Source organism: Neltuma alba, unplaced genomic scaffold, assembly GCF_004799145.2.
Source record: "Neltuma alba isolate B1F8T4 unplaced genomic scaffold, ASM479914v2 tig00013341_pilon, whole genome shotgun sequence".
In the NCBI taxonomy this organism is placed as follows: Eukaryota; Viridiplantae; Streptophyta; class Magnoliopsida; order Fabales; family Fabaceae; genus Neltuma; species Neltuma alba.
The window spans coordinates 87,008-107,284 of record NW_021637611.1 but is presented as its reverse complement, the minus strand read 5'-3'; the positions used below and the strand labels follow the sequence as shown (position 1 = coordinate 107,284).

The 20,277-nt window shown below is 38.2% G+C and overlaps 3 protein-coding genes across 7 annotated transcripts; 2 read left to right on the top strand and 1 right to left on the bottom strand.

Moving 5' to 3' along the window:
- The first annotated feature begins 217 nt into the window (after positions 1-217).
- On the top strand, positions 218-9,545 carry LOC114736497 (CCR4-NOT transcription complex subunit 3). Of its 5 annotated transcripts, none has more exons than XM_028924344.1 (16): positions 218-454; positions 580-711; positions 1,475-1,591; positions 1,744-1,794; positions 2,199-2,288; positions 2,380-2,526; positions 2,696-2,806; positions 3,003-3,059; positions 4,095-4,790; positions 5,183-5,353; positions 5,947-6,055; positions 6,497-6,639; positions 7,239-7,520; positions 7,606-7,740; positions 7,823-8,004; positions 8,826-9,545. In XM_028924344.1, exons 1-16 carry the CDS (start codon positions 362-364, stop codon positions 8,890-8,892), a joined length of 2,583 nt encoding a protein of 860 aa, XP_028780177.1. In that variant the 5' UTR covers positions 218-361; the 3' UTR covers positions 8,893-9,545. The 5 variants fall into 5 exon arrangements, with proteins under 5 accessions (XP_028780177.1, XP_028780175.1, XP_028780176.1 ...); XM_028924342.1 differs by having other exon boundaries at positions 1,454-1,591; positions 4,101-4,790; XM_028924343.1 differs by having other exon boundaries at positions 1,454-1,591; positions 5,189-5,353.
- Positions 9,546-12,033: 2,488 nt separating this feature from the next.
- LOC114736492 (glucan endo-1,3-beta-glucosidase 8) lies at positions 12,034-15,290 on the top strand. The gene is made up of 2 exons (XM_028924336.1): positions 12,034-13,019; positions 14,042-15,290. The coding sequence occupies exons 1-2, from the start codon at positions 12,691-12,693 to the stop codon at positions 15,144-15,146; spliced, it is 1,434 nt and encodes a 477-aa protein (XP_028780169.1). The 5' UTR covers positions 12,034-12,690; the 3' UTR covers positions 15,147-15,290.
- Positions 15,291-17,916: 2,626 nt separating this feature from the next.
- On the bottom strand, positions 17,917-19,563 carry LOC114736493 (GATA transcription factor 9-like). Its single transcript, XM_028924337.1, has 2 exons — positions 19,286-19,563; positions 17,917-18,911 (listed from the first exon to the last, which is right to left on the bottom strand). Exons 1-2 carry the CDS (start codon positions 19,409-19,411, stop codon positions 18,198-18,200), a joined length of 840 nt encoding a protein of 279 aa, XP_028780170.1. The 5' UTR covers positions 19,412-19,563; the 3' UTR covers positions 17,917-18,197.
- Between the last annotated feature and the right edge of the window lie 714 nt (positions 19,564-20,277).

The window sequence follows — 20,277 nt, the reverse complement described above, 5'->3', positions numbered from 1 at the left end:
AATTATTACTGTCGAATTACGCTGAACGTCCAATCATTATAAAGGACAGGTTTGAGAAATTGTCATCTTTACTGCATTAACAGAGAAAAAAAGAAGAAAAAAATTATATAAGTAACTGCCGGGACAAAAAAACACATAACTCATTCAAAACCAAAAAAAAAAAAACACACACACACACACACCAAATAATCGTCGTTTTATCGCCACGTTCTTTCCTGATCGTATTAACTCTTCCCCGAGAAGTTGAAAAAGTTCAGTGTAAGTGAAACCCTAGAAGACTACGACCGCAATTGATCGTTGTGCATTTCGCGATTGCATGATTAGATTACGGACAACATTTTCGTTGGATTGAGTTAGCAGAATGGGCGCAAGTCGAAAGCTTCAGGGCGAGATAGATCGCGTTCTTAAAAAGGTCCAAGAAGGTGTTGAAGTCTTCGATAGTATCTGGAACAAGGTTCTTAGTTACTATCCTTCTTTCTAGTTTACTTGGCTGCTTTTTTGGGATTTGGATTGTACATCAACCTTGTCCAATTGAATGACTCGACAAATGGTTGGTTTTAATTTTGTTTGTTCCTTCAGGTTTATGATACGGACAATGCTAACCAGAAGGAGAAATTTGAGGCAGACCTGAAGAAGGAGATTAAGAAGCTCCAGAGATACAGAGACCAAATTAAGACTTGGATACAGTCTAGCGAGATCAAGGACAAGAAGGTCTATTCAAGTGCCTTTTGTGTCTTCGAGTTTCCCCCTTATCACAACTTCACAAGCTCGTGCCGTCTCTTAGCATAATGCATGTTGAATTTTCTTGGGAATACACTAGTAATAATCTCACGCCTGTTTCTAGCCAAAAACTGGAAATTGTAGATTTCTGCTATGCTTTTATTTTGCTTTTAATTGTAACGATTCCTAATTGATTATAATATTTGGGACATTGTAGGTTTTAGAAGCACATCAGTCTACACTACTACTTACCTCATCATTTAGTTGGCCTACAATATCTATTGTTTGCAGAAGTTGACTTTTGAAATGAGATGTTAGTCTTATGGCAGTTAGCTTTGAGAATCTATATTTCTATAATGCGTCTTACTTCAAACTCATTTGCAAAAGCACGGGGCGACGTTCTAGTTATGTATAAATGTCTTTCAATTAAAGATGTGTTTGATACCTGTATGTTGTGGTAATGTGGAACACATCTTTTATTGTGTTAGCAGAATGTTTAGGAATCTTTCATTGCATTGTATTTTGTCACAAAGCCAAGTATTACCATTAAGTATTCCCTTGATTAAGTGTTGCTGTCCAATTTCCCATCTGTTGCATATCTCAGATTCTTTTTGTGTTGTGCTTGGAGGTAACTTCAATATGAGTTTCTGAAACTTTGCTTGGGATTTTAATATTCAATTCAACTCGTTGGTTTTGAATTTAACATTTTTTCTTTTGATATATGTTGACATAGGTTAGTGCCTCTTATGAGCAGGCTCTGGTGGATGCTCGCAAGCTCATTGAGCGTGAAATGGAAAGATTTAAGATCTGTGAAAAGGAAACTAAGACCAAAGCGTTCTCCAAAGAAGGCTTGGGCCAGCAGCCTAAAACTGTGAGCCTTTAACCCTGGGACACCCTCTCTCTAAAATTATATTTAAGAGTGTTTCCTTGTTTTGGTTGTTGTGCCTTGGTCTATTTATGTGGTATTTGGGCTGAAAAATGCGCTGTCCTGTGCTAATGTAGTTGCTGGGTTTTTATTTGTAGGATCCGAAGGAGAAGGCTAAGTCAGAGACAAGGGATTGGTTGAATAATGTGGTATGCGATTTCTTTACACAAAATTCAGCCCTTTTATATTTTGCTCAAAGTATAGTGAATATTTCGTTGCATTAGTAATTTGTTCACATTACTCTATAGTTCTATAGTGTTGGCTGTTGCAATGGTCAGCTTTGCTGTATCCCTTGGTTATTGCAACATACTAAAACTTGTCCCGAGATCATTTAACCAACTGCAATCTCTAAGCTGGTTTCTTAGATTTGTTTCTCCAGTAATTACTGTGCAGTCAAATCTGGTGCTTATTTCTCTTGTGATTCTTGTTGCGGCATCTTGTAATGATGCATTGTCAAGCAGTTCATATTAATATAATTTAAGCAAACAAATGTTTATTGTTATATGCATCATTATTTGGAAGAATTAATTAACACCTTTTAAAACATGAGTAGGTCGGAGAGTTAGAGTCTCAAATTGATAACTTTGAAGCTGAGCTTGAAGGGCTTTCTGTCAAAAAGGGGAAAAGCAGACCACCTAGATTGGTATGATTATGAAGTAAACATAGGACGTTCATTTTGTGGGACAGATGGTTTACCTTTCTCTGGCTGCTCACATGTTACGTTTGTTTTCCAGACGCATCTAGAAATGTCAATTACCCGACACAAGGCTCATATAAAGAAATGTGAGTTACTGTTGAGGCTGCTAGACAACGATGAATTAAGTCCTGAGCAAGTTAATGATGTCAAAGATTTCTTGGAAGACTATGTGGAGCGTAATCAGGTTTGTTTTTTAAAATTTGAACTCATTATTATATCTGCATGATAAATTCAAGATATTTTTCATGCTTTCTCCTGAACAGAGTTTTGCGTACTAAAGCATAATACTATGCAAACTTTATGTCTTTCTGCTTATTTTTCCTGTTCCTCTTAACTTTCTTATTTGTACGCAGGAGGACTTTGATGAATTCAATGATGTCGATGATCTATATAGTTCATTACCTTTAGACAAGGTGGAGTCTCTCGAAGATCTTGTCACAATTGGTCCGCCTGGTGTTGCTAAGGTATTTGCTTACCCAATCAAAATTGCTCATGCATTTTTTTTGGATATTAGATTTTCTTATGGTGATAGGTGTCTTGTCAAAATACATTTAGTGCATGTTTATGTTGGCTATTAACATCCTAGACCCCTTTTTAAATGTTGAAATTCATATTTTCTGCCAATATACAAAAATATGAATTTATGCTGTATTTTGGCAGGGTGCACTTGGTCTTAGCTTGAAGACGTCTGTAGCTGGATCGGCTTCGCAAACATCTGTATGTGTTTCTTCTATCAATGACATGAAATTTATTAAGTCAGCATATTTGAAAATTGAAGCCATTTGATGATATATTGTTTCATGAATCGTATGTTACGCTTAGGCTCTTCTCCCCCATTTTTCTTCTTCCGTGGCCTTGATTCTCCTCTGTCTCCGATATTTCATTTTATAAATGGGTTTAGTTTCATTCCACTATTGACGTCGTGGTTAGATAATGCATTGGGCAGTTTCTGATTACTTTTGGGTAAGCATTTTTGCATTTGAATCCAAATAGTTGGGAAATCTGTTGAGTGGTAGTTAAATGAGTTTGCCCTTGTTAGTCACGAATTATAGTTCATTGTGATTCTCTGTTTGTTCTGCATTTATTTTACTGATAATAGTTGCATGAAAGGGACCTTTTTCTTCTGTCATATGCAGAACAGTTTGGTATTATCCAATGTTTCCATCGTAAACATGGTTCAACTTGAAGACGGAAGTTATTGGTTTCTGACACTTCAAATAATTTGTTTTCAGTTATTTTATTGCTTCAGGTTTCTCTTTCAATATTTGTCTAACTGTTCTCTCAAGTATTGGCCTAGTCAAGGAGAAGAAAAGAGAAAAGGTTTTGTGACTAGGATCTCTAACAAATATATGAGATCGTCCTATGTGATTATGCATTTTGCTGCCTGCCATATGTTTGAGCTTCTCTATGTTTTGTTCTAATTTGAAACTTTTTGCAGCTATAAAGATATGATGTCTGGTTTGCTTTCTGCTTGAATTCAGTTGGTTTTGTCTTGATGCTTTGTTCTTGTTCCGTGTTGACATATTGATCTATGGTACCTTACCTCCTTGTTAGAATGACAGTGGAGGACGAGTCATGATTATAGATCCTCTGAGCACGTCTCTCTAAGTTACTTGATTATCTGTATAAGTAGAGAGAGAGAGAGAGAGAGACCTACGTCCTTGTTAGGTTTTGCTTAAGTAGAAAAGGACACTCATTTATTTTTTCTAGCCAAGTATTATATCGAATCATGACTAGAATGATTCTATCCAGGAACAGGCTGATGACGCTGCTTCCCAAGATAGCAATTCTGATACTGTTGTCAGAACGCCACCTCCCAAAAGTAGTGGTATCAGTTCTGCTGTGTCAACACCAGCTGGAAACCATTCTACTCCTGTCTCTTTGAATGTTTCATCTCAGAACTTGGCTGGTGTGACTGCTGCAGCATCGGTCCTCCCCAGTTCAAGTTCTGTTCGGACTGCTCTGGAGAATACTAGTGTTCCTAATTCTACATCTGTAAATCAGTCTACCTCTGTGAAAGAAGATGAGGTTAATGGCTTCCCTGGCCGGAGAGCATCTCCATCGCTTTCTGATGCTGCGCATGCAAGAGGCATAAGTAGAAACAGCCTACCAAATCAAGTGACATCTGGCATCCCTCTTGCTTCCAGCAACATTGTGTCCAGCAATGGGGCTCTTGGTTCAGTCCCTTCAGCCTCTGAAATAACGAAGAGAAACTTATTGGGAGCTGATGACAGGCTTGGAAGTAGCGGGATTGGGCAGCCTCTTCTGTCACCCCTAAGCAATAGAATGATGTTGCCTCAGGCTGTGAAGGCTAATGATGGAACTGGTTCAGTTGACCCTAATAGTGTTAATGAGGCTGCAGCTGTATCTGGGAGAGTTTTTTCCCCTTCTGGTGTTCCTGGTATGCAGTGGAGGCCCGGAAGTCCTTTCCAGAACCAAAATGAGACGGTGATATTTTTATCTTTTTTATTTTTCTGTTCGGTATTCATGTCATTCAGAGATGCAGAATACAATTTGAATTGTTGGCTGATTGCATCTGACAAATTAAGTAAACTATCATGCTTTTTTTTTTTATTACTGGTTTATAAATCTATTTGTTCATTGACATCCATATTGCTTCCAAGTTATTTTGCTATATATATGTATTTACTTTTTCTTTTTCTTCGGATGTTGATTGTTGGGTTAAATTATGTGCAATTACATGCATAGATATACATTGAAATGTCTGTGAAATGAAAAGTAATTGAATTAGATCACTGTAATTGGAACATCTTGCGTAGTTTCTTGTTCTGTATGTTTAAGCTATGTGGTTGAAGACGCAAATTTGATTTCATTTTTAGGGGCAGCTTCGTGGAAGAACTGAAATAGCACCTGATCAGAGAGAAAAGTTTCTGCAGAAGTTTCAGCAAGTGCAGCAACAAGGTCATAGTACCCTTCTTGGTATGCCTTCTCTCGCTGGTGGAAGTCATAAGCAGTTTTCTGCTCAGCAGCAAAATCCTCTCTTGCAGCAGGTACCTTTGTTGCACCTTAAGTTTGGCCACTGTTCTCTTTATTAGTTATTTTGCTTTCAATATAGGAGTAAAGCCCACCCTGCATCATCTTATACTTTTGTGCCGCTCCATACCATGTCTTTTCAAGCTAACTGTTGTATTTTTCGATCTTCATCTCTCTTTAATTGTTTGATCATGGAACCAAGTTTTTCCTTCACTATAAAAACATTATGGACCTGGATTTTATCCCAACTGGCCATATCAAACTTTTGTCCTTGTTTCTGTGGGAAATGGAATATTGTTCTGATTTTATTAATTACTTTTTATCTATAGATTGGATAATTTACCCCTCTATGGTTTGGGTTATTCTAATGCATTAGTAATCTGCACTTAGCTTTAGGTTTTTGGGGTGGTTGGAGATTTAGGTAGAGGCCCCTACTTCCAAGTTCCCCATTTCAAAAAGGGAAAAGAAATGAGCTAAGAATCCTGTTTGCTTGGAGTAAGATATCAATTCATGCACGAAAATTGTGGTTTGCCATATGTGCTACTAAATGTCCACTTTCACTCTTAAAGCTCATCTGTTTCTTCTCATTCTGATCTGCTTTGGAGTCCAGGCATCAGGGCTCAGTGGCATTTCATCCACCTCGTTACAGCAGCCATCCAATTCTATCCTTTCTCCATCTAGCCAACAGCCAATGATATCAAGTGTTTCTCAAGATTCTGGTATGTTCGCCATGATCAATGTTATCTTGACTTCTTGAATTTTCCGCCCACTCTGAAGATGGATCAGTATCTCCTTATTTTTCTGTCATTTCAATATTTTTTCTCTTTTTCTCTTGGGAATGAGAGAGTACTTATTGTAGTATGGTTATCTCCTGGATATTCTTGATCACCCTGCCTAATTCTTACAGCTAAGGTTTTTTTTTCTCTTCCCAATCCTGTTTTGATATCAATATAGAAGGCAATTGTATTAATTTTGCATTGTTTAGTGTCAATATAATTCTGTTTAGTTTTTTTTTTTTTGGGGTCATTTTAGTCTACGTAGTCAAGGAGAATAAAAGCATACTAGTAGAGCAGTAAATGTAATTTGCATAATGTTCTGGCTGGACCTGGCATTACTAATTGTCTAGGATTCTAATTTGCATAATATATTGGATTTTGCAGATGGCAATTCTAAAGCTGAAGAACATCAGCAACAACAGAGTACTCCTGATGATTCAGTGTCTGAATCTACTGCCAGTAATGGGCTTGGCAAGAATCTTCTAAATGAAGAGGATTTAAAATCCACATATGCTGTAGATTCTCCTGTAAGTTGACAAACTCTTCTAGGCTTGTTATTTTATTCAATTATATGCAGTTTGTGAATGTTCTTGCTATTCATTCTTCCTGCAATATATATATATATATATATATTTTTTGCCTTGTTACAGAGCAATGCTAGCAGTGCATCAGATTTGGTATTTAATAACTACTGGTTTTCAAGCTCTAGGTGGACTGTTGATTGGCTAGGTTAGCCTTTGGATTGGGCACACCATCGTACATAGAAATGAGCTAGACTTCAGTTGCAATCCTGATCCATGGCATACCTGCCAGGGTAGCATACTGTAATTTAGAAATATGTGATGACTGTTGAAGTTAAGTAAGGGTCCATGTTGAAACTTGCTAGCATGTGTTCTTTTTTTACGCTGTTTTGTTGGAAGACGCAAGGCATATGACCCACTGAATATTAGTTGTAGTGCGGTTCATGTTGAACTTCGACTTAGTCCTACTTTGCATGCAAGTTAAAAAAATCTATTTTGTTCTTGTCTACACATGATTGAGAGAACTCAGAAGTTTATATTTATATAAATGATCTATTAAATTAAAAAGAATGTTGATTTGAGTTGGCAATATTTCTTTTATGCAGCAGGCAGGAGTGTCTGGTTCTCTTACCGAGCCTGCTCAGGGCTCCAGAGATACTGATTTCTCTCCTGGCCAACCTTTACAACCCAATCAACCTTCTGGTAACCTTGGTGTTATTGGAAGAAGAAGTGTTGCCGATTTTGGAGCCATTGGTGATAGTCTTAGCGGAACAAATGTCAATTCTGGTGGAGGGCGTGACCATGTACTTAATATGCAGATGCTTGAGGCAGCTTACTACAAACTTCCACAACCTAAAGACTCAGAACGTCCAAGGATTTATACTCCTGTATGATCTTTATTTATATTCTTCCACATGTTGTATAGATTTATGATATGGTCACATGATGAATGTTACTTATCTTTTTCTGCAGAAGCACCCAGCAATAACACCTCCAAGTTATCCTCAAGTACAAGCCCCCATTGTCAGTAATCCAGCCTTTTGGGAGAGAGTAGGTCTTGAACCATATGGCACTGACACCCTGTTCTTTGCATTTTATTATCAACAGGTACTTGGAACTTTCTGTGGCATGAGCGCTTTTACTTCACTCAATCCTGTGAGGTTAAAATTATATTTGTTACCTTTTGCAGAACACTTATCAACAATATTTGGCTGCGAAAGAACTAAAGAAGCAGTCTTGGAGATATCACAGAAAATATAACACATGGTTTCAGAGACATGAAGAGCCAAAAGTCGCTACAGATGAATTTGAGCAGGGAACATATGTATACTTCGATTTTCATATCGCAAATGATGACCTGCAACATGGATGGTATGCTTAATCAACTTTTTTTTTTTATCGCTTAGTTTACATTCATGATTATCGCATATATATATGTGTGCACTGATGTTGACCACTATGTCCGACTTTTTAAGTTTAACTAGTGTTTTGATAATTTATTATGAGTCAAATTTCTGATATTAACATATTCTTAGATTTAGGAAAATTTTCAATAATTGAGTATCATGTTGCCTTCGGCATAAAATTAGAAGTTCTTCACGGTGAGATGTAGTAAAGCCTGGCCTGCAAGGCTATGATAACTACCTTCAAAGGACTAATGTTCAAAGAGCCTGAAATTTTCTTTTGGCCGAAAAGAAGGGGGAAAATTGGTTTTATTCTTTCACTGTAAACCTGTTATAGTGACTATGATGTTAGCTTGTCCAGTTCCTGCAGGAGAATATTAGTACAGTATCACGTCAACTTCATATTCTCTATTATTCTTATCGGTTGATCAGTTCATGTCTGGGGGCTATTTTTTTTGGGCGGATTAAAATCTGATATTTGATCTGTTGAATTGTTGGCTTGGTTCATGATATCTTGTGACTATGTTCTGTATCATGATAAGCACTCGGCTCTGTTGTTCTTTACCCATGGGGTTCATTCATTTCATATCATTGATTTTTTCCCATTCTTTGGATACTGAGGCAGTTATTGCCCTTTTTTTGGTTATGCACGACTCACTAGTCCGGAAACATATCTGGGCCGTGAAAGAATCTGACCGTTTGGATTGAGATTTTGCTTCTCTTGTCCAGTCCATGAATGTAAACTGTGCCACTGTTCTCACAACTTATCTGCACTTTGTCGTTGTTCAGGTGTCAAAGAATCAAGACCGAGTTCACTTTTGAGTATAATTATCTTGAAGACGAGCTTAGTGTATAGAAGATTTGTAGACGATGGATGCCTTTGGTGTCTTGTTTTCGCTGTCAAGTATTGTTTATCAGATGAACCAGTATCGCCTGATTCAAAATAAACAATATATGAAGGGAAAAAAAAGTTGATCGTTGTACATGTCTCCGAACATTTTTCTTACATTAATCAACGACATCCAGATCCGGGTGTCAGTAAGTTATCAAGAATGGGATGAGGTGGCGCCAAAACCAAGGAATAAGTGAACTAATTAAATGAGAGGTATCTGCTATCAGAAAGTACATGCTGGGACAAGATATCGTGTATTGTAGGGTCTCAGTTATTGATGGGTTTGCGAAGTGCTTTTAAAAGACATCAGGTCAGCTTTTTCGGGTCAGAGCAACACAGTCTTGATACATTTGGAACAGAAAAAGGCATTGGAAATGGATCGTTCACCTATTCCATTTTTTTTTTTTATAAAGAAAGTGTATTTTTTTATGAAAATACTTTTTTCCGTACTAAATGTTACCCAAGTCATCTGATCTTCCTTGTCGGTCGTGATTGTGAGAAATCCCGTCGCCCGGATGTAGTGGCTGTGCTCTGGGGAGACTAAACTTAGGTTATGTCTGTAACTGCATAAGCATTCTGTTTAGCGAATTTTTTTTTATCGATTGCGTGTTAGATTATGATGCTTTTCCCTCTCAAAACGTATGTGAAGATTCATTCATTGTCGCACTCCCTTTAACCTCGTTGATTCTCCTGCTTTCGTGTTCTGGCGCATGCCTCCTTGATTTCAAACCAAGTGATGTTGATAGCGAATGATTAAAGCTTAACATGTGTTCGGTATTTTTCACCGGCGACGGTTGGTGTCGTTGGCAGTGTTCTTTTGATACACGAAAAGTTGGACCCCTCTTCATTGAAAATTCGCGGGTCCCCATTGTTGTTTTCATATGAAGCTTAATAACCAAGGAGGGCCAAATGATGTGGTGGATGTGTACAAACGGATTGCAAATTTCACGCTGTGGCTTATTTATTTTTTTGGTCCAATTATTTTATGAGGCTCAGCCGTGTGGTGTGGGTCCGCTGCTATAGCGGCCACCGAATTCCCCAATAATATGATTCTTGTTTGGAGATTGATCAGCTACTTTTCTTGGTTGAAATTGAAATGCAGGGCTAGGTGCTACAGAAAATCTTATCTTCATGTTTTGAGGCCTTCTCATTACCTCTTTGAAAGCAGAGGCTCAAATAAATTACCAGTCTTTCATCTCAATGATTGCCTTTCTCAGTGCTTGATCGATGCATCAGTGAAAGTTAAATTCACCACTCTCTTCAAAGTCAGAGGTTGATTGCCCACCCAAATACATATTATCATCCTACCCTCTGTAGTTGAAATAATAAAAGTAAATAAATAATTACAACACGTTGTCGTTGGGAAGATTGTCCACGAGTGAAAACTGCAAAGGGTTTATAATAAAAGGGAAAAAAATCAAATCAAATATATATTTTTTAAAGTTTAGTTGAAAGGCTCATTCCGATCAATTTCAACATATAAAAATTAGAAAAGTGAAATCATTTTTTTAAATGATCATATTCTTGTGGACAAGGCAAGCCGATAGTCATTTATTAAAACCTTGTGGAAGGATGCATGACTTGGATTCGATCCCACATGCCCTTCTTATATAAAAATGTAGTTCTCAGCTTTTATTATCTTCAAAGCATCTCGGCTACTCAGTTCCTAGTATCCATATTAATTTTCTTTCTTACAAACAGGCTGTTAATTACAAAAACATTATAAAGGGGACTGGACAAAACCCTCCATTTATTCTTCTTCTTAGAGCCAAAAACACCAGGAAACAAATTCCAGCGATCAAGATCTCTCATACTTTTTTTCAATTTCAACCGGCAAATCAGATGAAGCTCATATTTTATGCTCTGAACGTGTTGTGGATTGCCGATTCAGAGCTGATAAAATGTGCATGGAGCAACTAAACTTATGCTTTTCAGTAAAAAAAAAAAAAAAGAGTCCATTAAAAAATGAAGGAACATTTATAAAAACATAATAAAAAATCAATACGTTCTAAAACAATGGAAAGAAAACGTTTTTGTTTTTTGGTAGCTGAGAGTATTGCGGTTCCCTCTTAAATTTAGACACAGCTTTGTTAGGAAGAACACAAGTGAAGTTATTGGAAAGTGAGAAGTGGGCATTGGACAGACAAGCACATGCTTCTCTGCCTTGTGGTTGCAAATCCACCGCCGTCCATGTTGGTACCCCCAACTCCATATTTACATGTCGCTCAGGATACAAAATGTTATACTACCTCTTGTACTTAATATAAGATCTTATTTTATTTTTATTTTAATATTAAATATAAGATCTCAATTCATTTTGTCTCCTATATTTATGTATTTTTTCTAAGGTAGTCTTTTTAGTAATGGTAGTTCTAGCCAATATACTTGATTAGCAAAGATATTTTAGGAAAGACAACATCTATTTATAACAAATAACTAATTAACTTTTTTTTTAATCTCTTCAAATTAGTCAACTAGCTCTTATAATTAGGACCGGAAGTAGTATAACATAAAAATCTCAAAAAAACTAAAAATAAAAATATATTATCTTTTATGTCGTTTGGTATGTTAAAAAACTAAATCAATTTAGATACAAAGGCAGCATCTTTTGATAATGCCCACCAAGTGTTTATTATCATAGCATCGCGCGAGTCCAGCAGATGGGGTCACCGGCCAGTGACCCCCAAAAGAGTTGCAGGCTTAATTTAAACGAAACATCTCTCAGAAACAAGTCAAATGATGCCCCCTTTTGCATTGATTAACGTTCGCCTTCGGTCAGATAGATCCAAACGCGCCACGTTACCATCCACTTCAATATGATAATAATTAAATTAATTAATTAATTAATTAACCAGTACTCCATAATACAGTAATCACCAAGATCATCTTTCTTTTTCTTTTTCTTTTTTTCTTTTTTGCCCTGAATCACCCAAGATCATCGTTCACTTCGCAACCCAGTAAATGACAAACTGGCCGGAGTCCTTTTTCTCGAACTAATCAAAACAGAATCGACCTAAAGCTACTTTCCCACTCAGAAATCCGCGGCCCCTGCACCAACTTCCATGCTTAGTTCTCTCTCTCTCTGTTTTTTTTTTTCAGGTTCATTCCCTTTTTAAAAAAATAAAAATTTTGACCTCCCGTACTGCTTCTTCACAAGCTCCTCAAACGCAAAACCATGTTTAATTGTAGCCGTTGCGCTTACCTTGAGTGATCCTCGATTCGATTTGGGTCCCTCCATCCCATTGATTCAATTCAAAATAAAAATAACACTGGGCCTCCATTCGTCATTTGCTCATGGGGGTATTTGTCCTTGCCCCCTGAAGAATTTTCACAATCTCTATCTTCATTCTTCATCTTCCCCTTCGCAAGTTTCTTGATTCTTCTGATTTTCATTTCTCTCCCTCCTTCTGCCTTCACTCACTCACTCTCTCTCTCTCCTCCCCCCCCCCCCCCCCCGTCTCCTCTTCCCATAAAGAAGAACAAGCTCTTGCTTGCCCGACTGTTTCTTTTTTATCCAAGTCACTCTGCCCCTCTGTTTCTCGTCCCCGGTTTCTGTTGGGTCATGTATCTTTCTATCAGTGATTGGTTAAAGAACTGAACTTCTATATTGATTCTTAATCATCTCTGTGATCATTTTTTCTCACTCGTCGCTTGTTTATAGAAGCCAATACTAGAATCGCTTATTTTTCTCTTGTTTTTTTTTCCTGGTCATCTCGTCCTGGAAAAATTGTTGGCATCTATCTGGCAAGAACATTCTGGAGAATGGGGAAATTTTGGATATTGAGGTGGATTGTGGTGGTGGGGATCATGAGTTGGTATGTTGAAGGGCTTGGGGTGAATTGGGGAACTCAGGCAACGCATAAATTGCCGCCAGACACGGTGATTCAGATGCTGAAGGACAATGGAATTCGGAAAGTGAAATTGTTCGATGCAGATGAGTCCACCATGAGTGCTCTGGCTGGGACTAACATTGAAGTCATGGTCGCCATTCCCAACAATCAGCTTGCTGCCATGAATAACTATGATCGGGCCAAACAGTGGGTTCGTAAGAATGTTACACGTTACAACTTCAAAGGAGGCGTCCACATCAAGTGAGTTAATTCATTTTACTGCTTTCTATTTAAGTAAACAATATCGATACCGAAATCTTATTTCTATTTCTGATCGCATTTATAGATGTGGGGTATTTCAACTCATGCAATTTTGCAGTGGTTATGACTTATCGAAAATCGGGTCTAAAACCAGCTATAATTTTTCTTTTTCGCGTCTTGATTCTGGGTTCTGCATCCGGTCGTTGTTCAATCTTTCAAATTTGGAGGGCATTGGATACCAAATCCTTGACCTAATCTGGAAGAATCTTGTCCGACTACCTGCTATTTTAGCCTGTACTTTTCCTAATGGAATTAGAATTTAGAAGTCTGTGTCGTCAAATGCCATTGGCCTGAGAATTTTATCAGGAGAAGACGGCAATCCCACTCTGAAGAAGGTTAAAAAAAAAAAAAAGGACTTATTGGCCGACAAGTTGAAGGGCAAAGAAAAGTGTGGAGGAATTCTTACACAAAGTAAACCCATACTGTATCCAATTTTTTTTAAAAAAAATAAAAACTCTATACGTCATTAATAAGAAAAACAAAACTAGAGCAAGATTACGTCAGGCCATTCCTGATAGCATAATTCCTTTCATCATCCACCATGACCATGCTGCATCTTTACTTTACTCCACAAACAAGTCTCTATTATATGCTAGGCGTACCCCAGAATTGAACAAACTAGTATTCTGTTTGTTCGTGGTCGTAGTGACTTCTTGTAGTAACTTTTTATGTGCCTGAACAGAAACATCTTTGGAATGAGAATCGTCGGGTTGCACCATTGGATGAGCTCTTAACGCATGATGTAATTAAAAGAAATCTTCTTAAATCATATCTTTGCCTACAATCTGCAAAAGGCATGAATTTTAACCTCCAGAAACACAACTAATACTTTTTTTTTATCGGGCCAATCGTTTCAGTTCTATTTTGGTATGAAGTATTTGATTTATTATTTTGGATTTGATTATGATAATGTTGCGCTGAAAGCTTCATTTTTCTAAATATAGATGTGAAATTTCTGACAGGTATGTAGCAGTAGGAAATGAGCCATTCTTGAAATCCTACAACAATTCATTCTTGAACATCACCTTGCCAGCCCTACAGAACATTCAAAATGCCCTAAACGAGGCTAACCTTGGAGACATCGTAAAGGCCACCGTGCCCTTAAATGCCGATGTTTACGAGTCTCCAGTAAACAACCCAGTTCCATCTGCTGGAAGATTCAGGGCAGACATAAATGGTCTGATGACACAAATGGTCCAGTTCCTCAATAAGAATGGAGCACCATTCACAGTTAACATCTACCCCTTCTTAAGCCTTTATGGGAATGATAACTTCCCTTTCAACTATGCCTTCTTTGATGGGGTAACCAATCCCATAAATGACAATGGGATTCTATACACAAACGTTTTTGATGCTAACTTTGACACATTGGTTTCTGCTCTAACTGCGGTAGGGCTAGGGAATATGCCCGTTTTGGTAGGAGAGGTAGGGTGGCCTACAGATGGAGACAAGAATGCTAATGCAGGTAATGCCTTAAGATTCTACAATGGCCTTCTGCCTAGGCTTGCTGCCAATAGGGGTACGCCACGTCGTCCTGGATATATAGAAGTCTATCTGTTTGGACTAATTGATGAAGATGCCAAGAGTGTTGCTCCAGGAAACTTTGAGCGTCACTGGGGGATTTTCAGGTATGATGGGCAACCCAAGTTTCCTATGGATCTATCTGGTCAGGGTCAAAACAAATTTCCTATAGGTGCTCAGAATGTGAAGTATCTTCCTCAGCAATGGTGCATGTTTAATCCTGACGCTAAAGATCTTAGCAAACTTGCAGACAATATAAATTATGCCTGTACCTATGGAGACTGCACTTCGCTTGGGTATGGTTCTTCTTGCAACAATTTAGATGCTAATGGGAATGCCTCATACGCATTTAACATGTATTATCAAGTGCAGAATCAGGATGACATGGCCTGCAATTTTCAAGGGCTGGCCAAACTTACTAACCAGAATCTTTCACAGGGCAGCTGCAATTTTATTATTCAGATTGCTCCTTCATCGTCCTCTTCTTTGAGGTCCTCTCTAGTGGCTTGCGTTTTCATCACATTATCAGTGATTCTATTTTTGTAGACTTACATTTTTTTTGTATATACATCAAAGATGGTATTTATTTGAATATTTATCAGTTATTGTGCTGAGATAGTCTGAATGATTCTTGTCTGGCGGATTCACTTAATAAGAGGTTTCCAAATTTAAAATCTTTCGGTCGATGAACTCCTATCCTGTGAGAATTGATGCTTTCCAACTTGTTTATTTACGGCCAACCCTTTTGATTTTTTCTCGCCCAAATTTCTCAAGTCACTTCAGATCTGATCCTCTGAATTTGGCCTTGTGAATGATGTGGTTGACCTATGATGACATTTCTTGTAGTAATTTCTCATGTGAATGAAGAGGAATGTATTGGAGCTAAGAATCATGGGATGGGACTATTGGATGAACTCTTAAAGCATGATGAAACTTCAAAAAAAAATGTTTTTTAAGTCATATTTTGGCTGACATATATAGAAAGCGTGAATTTTGATTCTTCTAGAAAAATTTTCTTATCAGTCTTAACTACATTCTGATTTGTATCTTGACCCGGCGTATTTGGTATGCTCTATTGGGCTTGATGATGAGTTAAGCTAATATCCAACATGATGACGAAGCCCTACATAATAGTTACGGTGATATCTCTGTCATCTGAGACTGAGGAAAGTTCAAGCAAGCCCAAAATTCTCTTCATTTCAATTATTCGCTCATTCTTTCCCATGAAAGCTCACCGCTCGCATTGGTTAAGAAAACGAGGTGTACACTAAAGCCCATTCCATGAAATTTTGGCCCAACCCCCCCCCCAAAAAAAAGTTGTGTGTGTTTTTACATGCATATTTTCAATTTCGTGAAACAAAATATCGTAAACGTGTAATTGTTGACAAGTAATGACTGACGTTAAAGATGCCGAAATATTTGAAATAAATTTCAAGTGTACACATAATACATACAGGGTGGCTGCCTTTATTCTGGGAATCAAGAATCTGTGCCCTTCTTCATGTGATTGCCTGGAAAATTGGTGGGAGGGAGGGAACTTCAAATTTGAGCATCTCAGATTTTCAAATTGAAATTGAAAGGTTGCTTTCTCCTCTGAATAATGCAGCCAACTCAACCCCAGCACTTGGATTTGGATGGGTGTGATTTGATTTCTGTCCCACGCCTTCATAAATATATGATCATAATTGTTCCTCTTTTCTTCTTTTAATTACAGTTGGAGTATTATATAATTCAATTGTGCCCCAAAAGTTGCAACTTTCTTGGCACCACAGAGACAGCCTAATAATCAGTGATTCTCCATCTTTTGACTAACCATGCTCCTACATTTTCAAATTCTCAATTTTCACATTAGTGGTGGATTTTCATTTCTAGTCAGATATCATTTTAAATTCTAATTGCGCGTAACGCAGTCTCCAACTCATTTGTCCTTTTGTTATTATTTTTTTGATTTCATAAATCCCCTTTTGCCCAATCACGTGCCCCCTTCATGACGTCCTCCCCATTATTTAATCCCCTCTAATTATGCTTCATTAGCTTGGACAAAACTTCATATTCCTAAAATCATTGCATCTATTGTTTCGTTCTAATCAGATTCTTTTTTTTTTTTTTTCAAAAACAACATTCGGAGTTAAATGCTAATGTGAAAAACAATATAAATAACAAAAATCTTATATAAACCGCGGGCATAATGATTCTAAGACATTTGACTTTGGATAGCATCAAATGAGATCCCCTGTTTTTAGAGTTTTTAATGAATTTAAGTCGAGCTGAAACAGGTTTCTTCGTTTTGAGCCCCCAGGCAAAATAAACAAAAAATACTGATAAAAAGTGAGAGTAAAAAAAGGGATACGAATCGATGCTGCATACTTGCAGCGATCTGTAGCACAGTGTGTTCAGGGCCGAAATAATCGTCGCCAGGCTTCTCGATATTTCATCGCCACTAATTGTTGCCTCTCCTTTATTTTACACTTTCACTTTCCACACATCCTCTCTATGCCATGATCATTAGCCAACACTATGCAAATACAACCACCGAAAATAAAAGTTGCAATTTCGCTGCCCAGAGGGATTTTCATTTTTTTTTTTAAAAAAAAAAGAAATCGGGAACATGTAAAGTTGGAAAATGCATGACGCATCCCCTGTTAGATCAGAACTCAGAACAGAGGACTCAGGAGGAGGCATGCTGTCAAAGAAAACAGAAAGCCATTGTCCCAGAAAAGCGAGAGTTTCGAGTAAATAGTATAGTACTCTGGGTTAAAAATAAAAAATAAAATAAACAAATAAAAAAGAAAAAGAAAAGAAAAGAAAAGAAAAAGGGCCGTACAAGGCAAGGAGGGACAGAAACAAACAAGGACTAGAGTCTCTCTGTAATTAAGGACTTTTAAGAAAACAAGGACGAGGGTCTCTTTTGAATTATTTCACCTGCCTTTTTAAGTTTTTCTCTTTTATTTTTGCATCTTGAGAATTTGAAAGTCACGTGCACTTGCATATCGAAATGCATTATCTTATCTTCTCTGCGGTAGTGCATGCCAACTGCCAAATTCAAATAACGCCCCACACTCCCACATGCTCTGCTTATAATGACAGCATTCATAGCATACGATACCCAGCAAAATCAAAATCCACGGCCCTATATTTTGAAGAGGAAAATGGAAAACTATAAGAAAATCGCAAGGCTATCAGACATCATAAATATTCTTCAATGTCAGGTAAGCCCCGCTGGTTCTACCCTCCTACTTTAGTTTAGGCGCAGACTTAAATGCCCAGAATCGGAAAATCACTCAGCAAGTAATGAGTAATGGCGTACGAGAGAGAGTTTGAACTTTGAACCAAAGTTGGACCTATCCCAGCTCATGATAAGACATCCTTGTACTGAGAATAAGAATAAATACTATTTGAGAGTGCATTGCACATAGCTGTGAGGAGAAAGATGTAATGAAAATCTGAAAATGGATGCTACTAATCAATATGTATAGAAGTCTGTAATCCTAGGTCTAACCCAACAGCTGAACAACCACCCCATTCCCCCAGTAACCTCTCTGTTTCTAGAATATATATTGTGCCCTATACTTGCTGAGTTTGATTTACATGGAGTAATCACTGGTGCTCCCTGGGAACGGAGGAAGAAGAAGAAACAAGGGACATCCTCATCTCCATGACCTTCTTGTGGGAATTGGAGTGCAAGTAGCTCACAAAAGTTGGACTCTTGGCTGGTCTATACTCTGGCAACAACCTACCAGACTTGTACCTCACCCCACATGCATTGCATAGTGTTTTCGGACCCAATGGTCCTGCTCTCCATTGTGGGGTCCTCTGTGCCAAGCAGTGACTGCACCTCCTTGGCATTGGATTTTGCCCATTGCTGACCTCACTCTCCGACGACTCCTTCCTCACCATCATCGTCTTCTCCGCCTCTACTTCTTCTTCTTCCTCCTCCTCTTTGCTTTCTTCTGCCTTTTCTTTCTTGTCGGGGACGATGAGTTCACTGTCTGCTAACCAGTACGTCTGTTTGAGGAGAGGAGGGTCTGAGCTTATGGCTTCGTTTTGTGGGTTTAAATGGTGTGACCAGACGCTTAAAGGGTCTTTGGCTCTCGGGGCTGAAAGCCTCTTCCTTTTGCTTCTGGCCTTTCCGGGCACCGCAAAATTTTGTAGAGAAGACTCATTCTGGTGGGGTCTCTGCAATGGTTTTGAAGGTTTGGAGGTTGTGGCTGTAGCTTGATGAACATCAGGAGGTACCAAGAGGCAGCTTGCTTGACTGGAAAAGCAGTCTTCCACAAACACTGACAGCCACTCCAATCCGACATCCACCTCCTGCATTCATATATATACATATTCATTCAGCATAACAGAAAAATGCTTACTTTAGTAAGAACCATGACGCAGAAAAGCAGTACATGTGTAGATATAAGCGAACATTTAGTAATAAACTAGCAAACAGCAGAAACAGAGCACAAGTGATACAGTTTAAGCCTGTCACAAACTTAGTATGACTTAACTACCAATAAAAATAACCCCTTTATTGCTGGTTCAAAACTATCACCGAACCAAAAAGGGAAAGCCCGGCGAAAAAACCCGGATGACAAAACTCAAAAAGAACCATTAGGCCATGGAATTTTACGGAGAACAGAGGCAGAGGCAGAAAGAAAGAAAGAAGCCAACATAAAACAGGGGAGATATCGACTGACCGTGTTCTGAGCAGAGAAGAGGTCATCGAGGCTGGTTGATAAGGAAGAAAGCTTTGAGCAAGAAGGGGAGAGAACCTGTTCTTGCTTGCACTCACCGGAAACTGATACATTCCGGCACACATCCATGGCCGCCTTGACAGCAGAAACGATAGGAAGAGAAAGAAAGCCAAAATTGGTGTCACAAGTCACAAGCCCGTGTCTCAGTGCTCCCTTTATGTCCCTCGTTTTTTTTTCTTGTCGGCAGATAAAAAGCGAAATAAAACAAATCAAAATTTACCGAGTCATTTAGTAAACAGACATATCTATTTCGTGTAAACACAAACAATCACCCCATTAATATATGCCCTCCCCATTTTTCCTATACCCTGTTCACCCCTTGTTTACTTCTTCCCATGGCATATATGTACACAGAACTGACTACCACTTTTGTCCCTAACGAAAAAGGAGAAGGTGCGAGTTATTAATTAATAGGACTCTTGCCCTTTGTATTGGGGATGAATGGGTAGTTGAAGAAAAGCACAGGCAGTAATTATTAATTACAAACGCCCTTTGGCCCAGCCTGCTGCTATCCAAGGACTGGTACACTATTAATCTTTTCTTTTTAATTATTTCCTTCTTTTGCAGAAGGAAAAGTTAAGGGGGGAAAAGAAAGAAAAAGAAAATCTCAAAAGATGCATTGGAAGAGTCTCAGACAGCAGAACTGCTGGTAGCAGAGGGAATTCAGTTTAGATTCTTCGTAACAAACGTAAGAAGCACTCGATGGTAAAATTGTGGTCCAAAAAGTTTAAGTGTTATACGGTAAGAGGGACAAGTTAATCACTAGTGTTGGTGCTCTATGCTTAGTTGCTTTCGCCGTTTGGAAATGAACTCTCATACTTTATCAGAAAATAGAGAGCCCTCCTTTTAAAGGCCCTCTTCCCGTTTTGATTCACATTAGCATAATTACTGGCCTACTCTCTTTTATGATTTCTTACCCGTTCCAGCTAGCTGCA

Excerpts from the sequence above, each read along its gene's own strand:
- LOC114736497 (XM_028924340.1), top strand. The coding sequence starts at position 362 with ATGGGCGCAAGTCGAAAGCTTCAGGGCGAGATAGATCGCGTTCTTAAA. Across the intron at positions 7,521-7,605 it reads GTCCAAGGATTTATACTCCT|AAGCACCCAGCAATAACACC; the intron begins GTATGATCTTTA and ends CTTTTTCTGCAG. Across the intron at positions 8,005-8,825 it reads GATGACCTGCAACATGGATG|GTGTCAAAGAATCAAGACCG; the intron begins GTATGCTTAATC and ends GTCGTTGTTCAG.
- LOC114736492 (XM_028924336.1), top strand. The coding sequence starts at position 12,691 with ATGGGGAAATTTTGGATATTGAGGTGGATTGTGGTGGTGGGGATCATG. Across the intron at positions 13,020-14,041 it reads AAAGGAGGCGTCCACATCAA|GTATGTAGCAGTAGGAAATG; the intron begins GTGAGTTAATTC and ends AATTTCTGACAG.
- LOC114736493 (XM_028924337.1), bottom strand. The coding sequence starts at position 19,411 with ATGGATGTGTGCCGGAATGTATCAGTTTCCGGTGAGTGCAAGCAAGAA. Across the intron at positions 18,912-19,285 it reads TCTTCTCTGCTCAGAACACG|GAGGTGGATGTCGGATTGGA; the intron begins GTCAGTCGATAT and ends ATATGAATGCAG.